We start from the raw sequence: 12,915 nt of genomic DNA on the forward strand, positions 1-12,915 counted from the left end.
TTTCCCAAAAACTAGGGAAATTTTTAAATTCAAATGCATATTACTTTGGAGTCAGTCACAATTTTCAACAATGATTTCTTTCTTTGACATATTCATTTGTGTTAGTCCAATATGGGAAAATTTAGAAAATTGGGAAATTGTTGGACCTGTTATCAAAAAACTGGAGTAGGATGGGTAAAAATTTTAAAATGCGAAGTTATAAGAGTGGTAGCCACTTACGCTTAAAGTCGGAAATGTCCTGGGATGCCTTTCCAATACTTTTCCACAGACCGAAGTTCTGGACAGTTGGGTGGATTTGCCTCCCGTGGTACAAAATTGACATTATTGTTTGAATACCGCTCAAGGGCCTTTTTTCAATGGTGCCGAATTGGCACCATGCCACTATTTTATGAAAGGTAGAATCTTTGTTTGTAGACATTCCGTGTTTATAGTGCCTGATGACACAAATGATTGACTTCTTTTGCCACAACTGCAAATGGATTGCCGCAGAAGAAACTTCTTGGGGAATTTTGTTTGTTTTTTTTTGTCCGGTTATCTAGTTCATCAGCCACATAAAAATCTTGACTTGGATGTTGTGAAAAGTCTGCCAATTTGACTTTAAAAAATTCGACATAAATTTTTTCGCTCTTTCTTTTGCTTTTAATTTCATTAACGCATTGCGATCTGGAACTTTCTGAACTTTATACGACTTCAACTCAGCATTAGCTTTGGCTCTGCGCATAAAAAAATCAGAGCTTTTAACTTTACGAGTTGCTTTTCTGATAGAAGTGTTCGGTGCTTTTCAGAAGAGCTTTTCGACTTCTTTTAGCTTACTAATATCTGCTAAACCTTTTTTTTCTTCCTGATCCAGGTTTTATTTTAATGTTCAAGTCGTCCTTATACTGCTTAATGGCTTTGGAAACAGTGTGACGATGAACTCTCAGATCTTTAGCTATTTTTTTGAAAGTCCATTGGATTTTTTTGAAAAGTTTTAATTATTTTTTCACGTATTTTTTTTTCGCTGACCATTTTGGCACTGAAATAACATAGAAAATTAATGACATAACATGACATAACATAACATGTTTAAAAAAAATAATAATTTGTTGGGCCAAGGATAAGTTTTGGGTGGAATAGTGTGTATAAGTTTTTTCTGACTCAATCTTTAGAACCACGGTTAATGTAAAATCCACGAAGCTGGCAAAACATTTCGAGAGGATTGAAGGATGAATAACTTTCAAAACTCCAATTTAAATTTATTACAAATTTCGTTTAACAAACTCTAAAAATATTAAGATTAATCTTTTGGATCTGATTAAGAGCTAGTTTCTGGGATAAATATAATCTACATTCTTCATTTAAACCTAAATTAAACTAAAAATTGCGTTTCTCACTTATTGTTTATTTACTATATAATCTCGGTTTAACTGAGCATCATTGGTGAGTTAAACCTAAGTATAAAATGCCAAAGCACAAACAGATGAAAAATAAAATAAACAATTCAGCACAGCAGCTCTTTGTTTTGATTTGCTTTATTAGCATCAATATAATTTTTAATATACATTTTATATACTTTAATGTTACTTTTTCTTTTACAAAGTTAAAATTTACAAAAAAAAGTTATGTACGCGGTTGCTTTGTATGAAAAATTTTGAAGAATGCACATGTGACTTGACTGAAAAATATGACAATGCTTACAAAATTAATCCATTAGTGAGAAACACAATCATTGGTTAAATCCCGGCAAAATATGTTTCAGGTTTAATATAACAGCGTGTTAAGCTGAGTTTAACTGACAATTATTTTAGCTCAATTCTCAATTTCGTTAAAATCGGACAACTGAATCGAAGATCAGGCATGGAATGGGTTAAGTAGGAAAAAATGCATATATGTATGTATTTAAGTACCCCATTCCTTCAATGGAAAATCAGTTTGTATCCAGAACCATGGATTTACTGAATAACCAATCAACAAACGCAACAAGTACGTCTGGGTAATTTCTTTAGAATTGCACACGTTTAGACAAACTTAACGTATATGCCCTCGAGTATTGGTGGAGGGTATTAGAAAATAAATTAATGAAAACGATTTAACAGTTGTATACGTCGTATTATAAAATTAAAGATAGCAGCGCCACCAGTTAAAGGTATGAATTGTAAGTATGTACTTCAAAAACCTAAAGCACCACCAACACCAGAAACACTTGTTAATCAGTTTTTTTATACAATCAACCTGTATTCACACACACACACTCATAGCCAGACAGGTATACAGAATATAGAATAAAAACACAAGGTAAAAACCAAAAATAATTTAGTTAAATTTTAGAATTTGGCCTAAACAGAAACAAGTAACTACAACTAACTATCTTATAAACGTATGATTTACAGAACTTTTTGAAAATCGGTTTAGAAATTTTCGAAAACAAAAAAATATGTCGAAATCCAAAAATATAGAGTCCAATAAATCACTGGACTGCTGTAGTGATAACTTAGAAAGACGTGAGTGTTTTTAAAAAAAATAACAAAAATATATGTATATAAAATTGAAAAAAGGTTTTGAAAAAAAAGATGTGCTATAAATTCCAATCAACGAGTATATGATATATAAATGTGTCTGTGTTATATTATTTTCGGTTTCATTCAAGATCGATTCATTGAGAGAGGTCTAATTTTGTTGTTGCAGCTGATGTTATTGTAAATTAAAATAGAAATAACGAGTTATCAAATACAAGATTCTATCTATATATTTGTACAATATACATAAATATATAAATGAAATATATTTATTATTACAAAATTTAAGCTGCTAACAATGCAAAATATGTAATAAAAAAAGTATGATTAATAATACATTATCACAATTTGTGTAGATGAACAAAAAAAAAATTATAAAAGAATAAAAACTGTTGGGGCATCTATAAAATATTTTAAATACTCTACAAAGACAAAACAAAAAAATGTGAAATATCGTATTTTATTTTAATTTAACGGTTATTTGTTCCACTCTCGAGCTCTATTAATCGAAAAGTTTCCAGAAATAATTTTTAATTAAAATGACTTGAAAATTTTAAACCAAATCCTTACAAATTTACTGCTTCATTTCTTGCTTCCAAAACTCGGAGAGCTTACTGTGTAACTAAGGTTAAAAATTGAGAGTAACCTCCCAGATTATTGAAAAAAACAAATTGAGAACATAATTGTTTTATTATTCTTATTTTAAACCTTAACCCTCTAACCCGCAAGAGTTCCTCAAGGCACGCATTACAAAACACCAATTATCTGAAAGATTTGTTAACATTTCCTTCGAAGTCAAAATGCATTCTGACTTTTAGTTTTTGTTCTGTCAATTTTAGCACGTGAAATTTTGTGTGTGATTTTTTTTTTAAATCAAAGTTTTACTAACTTTTAGTCGCCCAATCTATTCGAAATATTTTTTTTTAAAAGGTAAGATATTCTTCTCTCAATCTATGAATTTAAACAATTAACAAAAAGTGTGTTGAGAATGCAAAAACTAAGGGGTGCCTCAGGGCACTGATGCGGGTTGACGCTAAATTTATCGGCGTATTATATTGTATATAGAGTATCCAAAACCGAAAACCGGTCAATCGGTTTTTTCATCTTTGTAAACTCCACTGGTTTCGGTTTATTTTAAGTTTTCGGTTTTTTCATAATCCGGTTTTTGTAAGACGGTTAATGGGTTTTAATGAAATATATTTTCTAAAGCTCATTCAAACATATTTATGAAAAACTTTGATATCATTTTTAAAAAAATTGATTTATTTTATAGAAAATTAATAATTGCATAAAAATAGAGCCTTAAGAATTCAAAAATGCAAAATTTCAGTAGAAATTTCAGCGTCCAAAAATAAAGTCAAAAGTAGTTTTGACTTACCTGCCTTTCACTTAAGAGCATTTTGCATATAAGTGCACAAAACTTGTGTTTTGTATATTTATTTATCAAACTCCATACAAATTCGTTAATTTATGTGCATTGTTCATACCTGCACATTTAAGATAAGTGCATAATACTTTTGGAAGCTTTAACTGGTTTTCATGAAAATTTCATTTAGCTGCTTAATATAAAATTAAATCAAAACAAAATAAGAAAAATACGATTTTGAATAAAAAATTGTGTTGTAAACTTCTTAATAATTTTAAAAGTAGCTAAAATACCAAATTTGTCGTTATTTTTAAAGGGAAACATCACAAAACTTCATGTAAATTATTTGCCGTTAACTGCTTTTTTGAGCAGTAAACTGAAATGCACTTACCAGCATCAATGAGCAGGTAAGCTAACTGATGTTAACTGCACTTTTAACTTACCTGCACAAAATATCGTGCAAAGTTGGTTGTGCAGGTAAGTCAAAATGACTGTATACCTTTTTTTATATTAAATAAAAATTTATTATAAACCGTTAACCATTTTTTTGAAGACAAAACCCGAAACAGGTTCACCGATTTTTTTAAAAGTCAATAATAAAAACCGGTTTTTTCAAAAACACACTTTTTCGGATAAACCGGTTTCTTAAATTTTTCGGTTTTTTGGACACACTAATTGTATAGTTTTTTAATTTTTTGTTATATAAAACAAAAATGATTGGAATGGCAGATAGAGACCGCAGGCGGATTAAATTATCCGCCTTGACTCATGATCAGTTGGTACTCCACAAGAAGATCCACAGCCAGGAATTTCAAAAGTTGGCGAAAAAAGCAAAACATCCAGTTAATGACGTCCGTTATGACAATATCGATCACTTTCCAATCTGGTTAGGCAAAAAAGATGGTGCAAACTATGCAAAAAGTCGCAAACACAGTGTGTTTGCTCAAAATTTGATCTTCATTTATGCTTCTCAAATGCCAAAAATTGTTTTTATGAGTATCATCGTAGAAAATAATACATATTTTCTTACTCTTTGTATATTTTTCATTAGTTTTTCAATAAAATCGTATCATAATTAATGTTTCATCTTATTGTTTTTTACACCTAAACCGGCAACAATGCCCTGAGACACTCTTCACCTTTTTGCACCTGGTTCCTAAACTTAATTTGAAAATTAGTTTCTGATGACTGTATTGAGTTTATTGGGACATAATTACCCTAAAAAAAGTTATTCGACAACTGTTATTTTTTGCGGGTTAGAGGGTTAAACAAATTATTTTAGTTTTAAATTGGCTTCAAAGATTTATTAACAACCACTCAAATACCAATACATATTGATCATTTATTTCAAGACAAAAAACTGGTAATTATGCAGATTTATGCATTATATCGTGCTTTATATTGTGCAAACAAATATTCCTAAAGACTTAGAATGATTCGCTGTTCGATAAATATCGCGGTCAATATATATTGAACGTGTAGCAGGTCCCTAAGTATTGGTTTTGATTAACACGACATGAACGGACATGGTTACTTACATACAGACAGCCGGTACATAAGTTTCATCATCGATCACACAACAGGTGTATTTTCTTTATAAAATTTTACCTCAATTTTTTCGCTCGTTCTTTTGCTTTTGAATTCTTTACCGCATTGCGATCTGGTACTTTCTGAACTTTATACGACTTCAACCAGGTATGAGCTTTGGGTCTGCGTACAAAATAATTAGATCATTTAAATTTACGAGCTGCTTTTCTGATAGAAGTGTTCTGAACATATTAGATATACATATTATATATATATCAACTAGTAGATTCAAGATAGTAGAAAATTTGGCATCATTTTTAATTTTTGATATACCCGAGGTGCCCCACTTTTGGGCATTGTGACTCGCACCCCCCCCCCCCCTTGGTGTTATAAGCCCAAATTCAAAACTTAAACTTATCAACACCTCCTCTATAGCCAAGGGAAATTTTATTAAAATCGGGCAATTCGTTTAGAAGTTACAGATTTATTTCCACTTTTTTTCGGATCCCCCAGTGTGCATTGGCTTTGGCTCTGCGCACAAAAGAATCAGATCATTTAACTTTACTAGCTGCTTATCTGATAGAAGTGTTCGGTGGTTTTCGAAAGAGTTGTTAGACTTTTTTGCCTTACCAATATCAGTTAGACCTTTTTTTCTTCCTTATTCAGATTTCCGTTCAATGTGCAAGTTTTCCTTATACTGTTTAATAGCTTTTGAAACAGTGTGACGACAAACCTTCAGATCTTTTGCTATTTTTTTTAAAGTCTATATTGAATTTTTTTTTGAAAAGTTTTAATTATTTTTTCATGTACTTTTTTCGGTTTTTCATCGTTTTAAAGTTAAACAAAAAAAACATTTATAAAATGTGGTTCTATTTCATAACTTTGGCAAAACCATCCAAATATTGTTATCGCCAAAATACCGTTACAGACCTCGGCCATGAATCCAAAGTTTACCCATTTCGGTTTTAATTAAATTTAAAATACCGTTATCTTCTAAATGTTGTGAATACTTAGTTTGTCAAACTTAATTTACATAAAGTCAATGTTAAAAACACACCAAAATGCGGAACTAATACAAAGTAACGAGCACGAAAAAAATATTGTAATGCATGTATCTTCTAAGCTAATTATCCAATTATTCGAAAATTAAAGACAACGATCTAAACTTAAAAAAAATCAAACTTTGTATTATAATACAGAGTGTGCTTTTAATTTCGGATCTAGTTTAAACGTTGTAGTATTTAAATTCACAACGCCATAAAATTTCACATTTTGTTATCAAAACAATGGAAAATTACACTCTGATTTTTTTACACTTTTAAAAAACAAAAACAAGAGAAAAAAGTTGTGTTTTTTTGTGGAATATTGTTCAAGTTTATGTTCTGTAAAAGTGTAAAAAAATCAGAGTGTAATTTTCCATTTTTTTTAAAAAATTAATAACCTTAATGAGTTTATGAATAACAAGAAGAAAATTGGCAGTGTGTGGAATTCGAATTGGAATAAATTCCTAAAACTCTAATTAAAATAAAAAATCTATACAAATAAAATGTTTTCAATATTGCCCGCTTAAACAAGTAAATAAAAAATCCAAAAACAACATTATTAGATTAAACATAATTTTATCTACAATCTTCATATCAAAAGTATTTTAAATATTTTTTAGGATGTAAATTAAATATATTATTCAGTCAAACGTAACTTAAACTTAGAATTTTTGAATTAGAGTCATAAAATCTAAATATCTGCTATATAATAGGTTCTTTTAATACTGTCAAACCAAGAAACATGTTATATTTTAACAATAATAAGAAGAAATATAAATTAAATGTATTATTTAATTCTTATTATAAATGAAATCAGAAAATAGAAAACAAATTAAATAGTATTTATTGTTATGATATTGAGAAAACAATGAAAACTTTGGTTTAATTTTTACAAAAATTGTCTGGCCTGAGTATATTGTTGGATAATCCTTGATTTTATTATTGTTTCACAGTGACCTTGTATTGAACCAATTATATACTAAATCGTTGAAATATTTTGTCATTCTCATGTAACCGCATCTGAAAAAACTTCCTTCGCGGAATTATTTTGAGTCCGTATTTTGCAATCTAAAATTTCCCAAGCGCTTTCTATGGGATCGAGATCTGGAGAGTGGTTACAGTCCAATGAGGTACACATATTTACAATGTGTTTGGGGCCAATGCCGTACTGGAATCTTCAAACTAGGAGCATATTTTCCTCAGCCTATGGATACAAAATGTCGTTTAAAATGATTCTGTATCCGATTTCGGTCATAATATCTTTTATGCCTTGAAAAATAATCGCACACCATAATATTGGCACCGCCAAAATTGACTGTTTTATTATTGTACTTGTGCACTCTTTCCTTTCTGACGACTTACATATGTTTTCCCATCACTGTGTCTTAAATTGTATTTCAATTCATTCAAAATTAGAACAGCATTCCACTTCTGTCTTTATCAGTTCAAATTTTCTTTGGCAAATTGTACAGGTTTTTTTTAGAAATAAGAGGGCGATAGCAACCAAGACCAACCTCATTAGCCTTGCGGCTAAGAGTTCGAGAATTAATTTCCAATTTCAGATTATAGTAAGCTCCCGGGGATTAATTTTAGGAAATTACTTAAATTCTCTTGCTATTAAATTTTCCTGTCTTCGAGTAGTTTTACGAGCTCTTCCTCGCAAATGTTGAGTCTCACGGAATTTGTTTATACATTTTGAAACTGCTGATTTATTAATTGAATGTTTATATATCATGGGAATTGTTTATTATGTAGTTTTTTTTTTCATTTTCGAAAATCTTATTGTAGGATAAAGAAGTATGATACTTTTGTTACATATTCTTTTTGTTTTAGTTTTCTTTCTTGTAGGAATTTAAAAGTTTCCATTGTTTTTTCAATGCTAACAAATATAACCACATTCTATAAATGTATTTTTGTTAAACTTAAGAGCATAAAATCACTGAAATTATCTAAATTTTAATAGAAAACCTACCTATTAAATTTGAATTTACATTAAAAATATGCAGAAATTTAAAAGTTTTCATTGTTTGCCAAGAAGTATAACCACATTTTATAAATGTATTTTTTAAACTTTAGTACTTAAAAAGCATAAAACAAAACCTGATAAACTTGAATTTATCTTAGAAATATGAATTCATATTTATATAAGTTTGTCATTCCGTTTGTAATTTCCACAATATAATTTTCCGACCCTATAAAGTATATATATTCTGGATCCTTATAGATAGCGGAGTGGATTAAGCCATGTCAGCCTGTCTGTCTGTTGAAATCAAGTTTCTGAAGATCCCAGATATCTTTGGGATCCAAATCTTCAATAATACTGTCAGACATGCTTTCGAGAAGTTTCCTATTTAAAATCAGCAAAATCGGTCCACAAATGGCTGAGATATGAACCTCGATTTTTGTCCTATATCTGGATTACTAAGTCATTAATATAGACAATATGGATTTAATGATATATATTTCAAAGACCTTTGCAACGACGTATATAAGAACATAGTAAGTTGCACCTACAATGGGTCAAAATCGGCAAAAAAAAATATTTTTTTTTAAATTTAAAAAAAAAATGTTAAAAAAAAATTTTTCCAAAAAAACTGGAAAAAAATAAATTTTTTTTACCTAAAAATATTTAAAATTTGTATTTTGAAGTATAATTTGGAGAAGGGTATATAAGATTCGGCATATAGCTCTCTTACTTATTGAAAACTGAAATTACAAAATATAGTTTCCATTGCATTTCTACAATAGTAATTTTCGACTCTATAAAATTTATTTATTCTGGATTCTTATTGATAAATGATAATGCGATGTCCGTGTTGAAAAACGACTAATACTCAAGTCAGCTTGTGTTGAATTAATCATTCAAATCGTTCGTATCGCATTCAATGGCAAATGGCCGAGATATATGTAAGCAAAAATCAGTATTTAAAAATTTTTCGGTTTCAGTATTTTGTTCGTATCGCTTCTAATAAAAAATATATTTCTGAGTGTAAATTGGCTTTAAATATCCAAATACATATCATACATATTTCAAGGGACATTTGGATAGACATTAATATTAGACACTTGGATTTCACATAAAATTGGGATCACAAAAAAGCCGATGATTGATATACATCAGAGCTTTAAATACTTGGATACGGGCGAGTGCAAGTTATACAGAACACTAATAAAACCCAGCATATTTCAAAGTTAGAAGGAATTCAATCCAGACGAGGACAGTATAGTCCTGGGAACCTTATAAAAAGTACCTAGTAGATATCTTTAAATCAGAGGAGGACAGTATATTCCTGAAAAAATACCTAGTAGATATCTTTACCTCAGAGGTAAATTGCTCTTAATTTAAAATTAATATTTACAGGTTTAAATTACTAAATAGTTTTAGAGCATAAGCAACTTTGCATTGACAGATAACTATTCGCTGAAATTACGCTCGTTATTATGCTACCCAGTGTAGGGTGTATGAAATACATTAACATGCAGTCTGCTTGCAAGAACCTTGAATACTTTACAAATAAAACTTGTGCAAATAATCGACAACAATTTCAGAACGCCTCAAAGTTTTCAGATGAACTCACCGTTTTAGAATAGATGTGGTGATTAAATATAAACGTACATAGAAACAAATAAGTAATAAATAAAAAGTAGTTTAATTGTTACTAAAACAATATAGTTTAATTATAAAAAAGATCACTCGTACAAATGGTTAATTATATTGCATATTTAATCACCGAAAGAACGCCACTTTTATATAGAAATCACTCGTATAAAGTGGTGGTGTCGGAGTCACAAGACAAACAGGATTCTCAATTATATTGTAAACAATTTAAGGATATTATTCTATAATTCATGGTAATATAAAATAATTAAATACATAAATATTTATTTTAAATCATTACAGCAAATACATTTGGAGTACGTCATGTGCAAGCCATATTATTATTCTTTGGCATGTGTATTGGTTATTTTCTGCGCGTTAATATATCAGCCGCCATAGTGCCCATGTCACAGGCCTCATCTGGAGATACCTACCACGATTGGGACTCAGGGACAAAAAGTTTAATACTCAGCAGTTTCTTTTGGGGATATGTTGCCGCTCAAATGCCCGCCAGTATGTTGGCGAAACGTTTTGGTGGCAAAATAGTGTTGGGCGTCGCTACAGCCATAGCCTCACTTATCACCATTTTCCATCCATTGGCTGCTAATAATGCTGACTGGGAATTGATTTGTGCTCTAAGAGTCCTGGTGGGTTTTACACAGGGTGTTGTATATCCCTGCATACATACACTGCTGGCCAAATGGGCACCATTTCCGGAAAGAGGTTTCCTAGCCACTTCTGTTTACTCGGGCGCTCAGTTTGGTACTGCTCTTTTGTTGGCGGTTAGTGGTAGCATTTTTGATTCGAGCATGGGCTGGCCTGGTATATTCTATATCACTGGAGGTATTGGCTTATTGTGGTCCGCAATATTTTTGATTTTTGGTGCTGATACGCCAAGAGACTCGAAAATTATTTCCAAAGAGGAACGTGAATACATAGAGGCTCTGACTGGTAGTGATCAAGAAAGTGGGGTAAGTTGAAAAATGGTTGCAGTTATGCATAAATATGTATTTAAAAATATTAAACAAAGTAATAATGAGGATTTAAGCCTTCGAATAAAACAAAATATTTATGTTTATTTACTTTCAGAAAATGGCAGTACCTTGGAAATCTATTTTCACTTCTTTGCCTTTCTATGGCTTGATTGCTGCCCACTGTGGTTTCACCTGGGGCTTCTACACTCTGCTAACCGAAATGCCCACCTACATGAGTAGCGTTCTACATCTGGACGTTAAATCCAATGCCCTGCTCTCCGCCCTGCCCTACTTCGTAATGTGGCTGTTGTGCTTGACTGTCAGTCCCATATCCGATATGCTTATCAATCGTAAAATCATTTCGGTGACAGTCTCAAGAAAACTTTTCAATTCGATTGGCCAATGGGTGCCAATGGCTTGTCTAATTGCTTTGGGTTATATGACAGAAGATGAGAAAACATTAGCCATTGTTCTGCTAACCATTGGTGTGGGTTTCAATGCCGGCTCTTTCTGTGGTTATTTAGTCAATCACATGGATTTATCACCCAATTTCGCTGGACCCATGATGGGCATTACCAATTGCATATCGAATTTGTGTTCGATCTGTGCCCCATTAGTGGTAGGTGCTATTGTTAGCAACGAAGAGGATCCTGATGAATGGCGCATTGTGTTCTTTATAACGGCTGGTGTTTATTTGGTTTGCAATTTACTATTTGTGGTGTTTGGCAAGGGTACTGTACAACCATGGAACGATCAAGTTGTATCGAATTCGACCACAACATTGCCCAACAATGCGGCCCAAGCGGCTATAACTGCTGGACCTTTGTACAATCGCAGCGAAAAGAAAAATTAATGCCAATGCTAAATGTCAACTGCAATACTAATGGTCTTGTGAATGATATAGTGATATAATCGATAAGTATATAGAATTTAACGAGATTTGTTTTCAATCTATAAAAACACTTTTCCAGCCTCTCTGTAATACGAATCAAGAAACATATTACATGCATTTCCAATCATGTGCACACTATTTTTTTACTCCACTTGAAAATATATTATTTTCTATGGTGTTTTTTTTTAATTTACTTAGCTAAATATCAATATAAATACTATTCTTGTTAGGTAATATTTTAAGTTTTGTATATTATTAATATTAAGTACTGATAGTCTGTAAGTGCGAAAACAAAGTAAACAATTAAAAAATAATCTGTATAAACATTTTTTTTATTTATCATACACATATTTAAACGTTTCGTAATTTCTGTTATTTCACACCGGAATCGTGTGAATCTTATCTGTTTGATTTGATCATTTATTTGGATTATACCATTCAACATGAGTGATAGATAAGTATGCATTATTTTGTACATATCAGAATTTCTGTAAAATTCTTAGAGTGAGGGTATATAAAGAGTGAGTCAGCCAAAACTTATCCTTGGTCCAACAAATTATTACTTTTTTAATCACGTTAGCTTTTAAAAATATGTCAGATATTAGTTGTGTTTGCGTACTTCATAATTTGTAATAATTTGTACTAATTATCACTGGAAGTTACGGAATTCCGTTCGTTTACTTTAAAAATTTGTAACGAGACAGTAAGAGAGTGTTAAAAGTGACAGTTCGTAGATAGAGAACAAAGTATGTTTACAAAATATTGTTGCAAATGTATACAAAACAAAAAAGTTTAAAATTAACACAATTTACAAGTCCTGCAAAAAATAACACAAAACAAACGTTTTAAATTGATTTATAATAAAATACAACCTATTTTTACAAATTGTTGTTAGCGTACTTTTTGGATATTTTTTTAGATTGAGAGTAAATTTATTTTTACGCTCTAAATTAAAGTTACTGGAAAGTACACGAACACACTTATTATCTTTTCTAAATCTTTAATTTATAACTGTTATTT

The 12,915-nt window shown here is 30.7% G+C and overlaps 1 protein-coding gene across 2 annotated transcripts; it reads left to right on the forward strand.

Annotated features, from left to right (window-relative positions):
* The first annotated feature begins 2,351 nt into the window (after positions 1–2,351).
* MFS12 (Major Facilitator Superfamily Transporter 12) lies at positions 2,352–12,129 on the forward strand. 2 transcript variants are annotated; one of them, XM_065513101.1, is made up of 3 exons: positions 2,352–2,480; positions 10,333–11,000; positions 11,119–12,129. In XM_065513101.1, the coding sequence occupies exons 1-3, from the start codon at positions 2,414–2,416 to the stop codon at positions 11,854–11,856; spliced, it is 1,473 nt and encodes a 490-aa protein (XP_065369173.1). In that variant the 5' UTR covers positions 2,352–2,413; the 3' UTR covers positions 11,857–12,129. The 2 variants fall into 2 exon arrangements, with proteins under 2 accessions (XP_065369173.1, XP_065369172.1); XM_065513100.1 differs by lacking the exon at positions 2,352–2,480 and adding an exon at positions 9,961–10,248.
* The last annotated feature ends 786 nt before the right edge of the window (positions 12,130–12,915 follow it).

The sequence above is a fragment of the Calliphora vicina genome, chromosome 5 (genome assembly GCF_958450345.1).
Source record: "Calliphora vicina chromosome 5, idCalVici1.1, whole genome shotgun sequence".
NCBI lineage: Eukaryota > Metazoa > Arthropoda > Insecta > Diptera > Calliphoridae > Calliphora > Calliphora vicina.

What these genes read in the sequence shown, in the direction of transcription:
- MFS12 (XM_065513100.1), top strand. Translation starts at nt 10,134, where the DNA reads ATGGTTAATTATATTGCATATTTAATCACCGAAAGAACGCCACTTTTA. An exon ending in ACAGGATTCTCAATTATATT is followed by an intron (nt 10,249 to 10,332) that starts GTAAACAATTTA and finishes AAATCATTACAG; the next exon opens with CAAATACATTTGGAGTACGT. An exon ending in GTAGTGATCAAGAAAGTGGG is followed by an intron (nt 11,001 to 11,118) that starts GTAAGTTGAAAA and finishes ATTTACTTTCAG; the next exon opens with AAAATGGCAGTACCTTGGAA.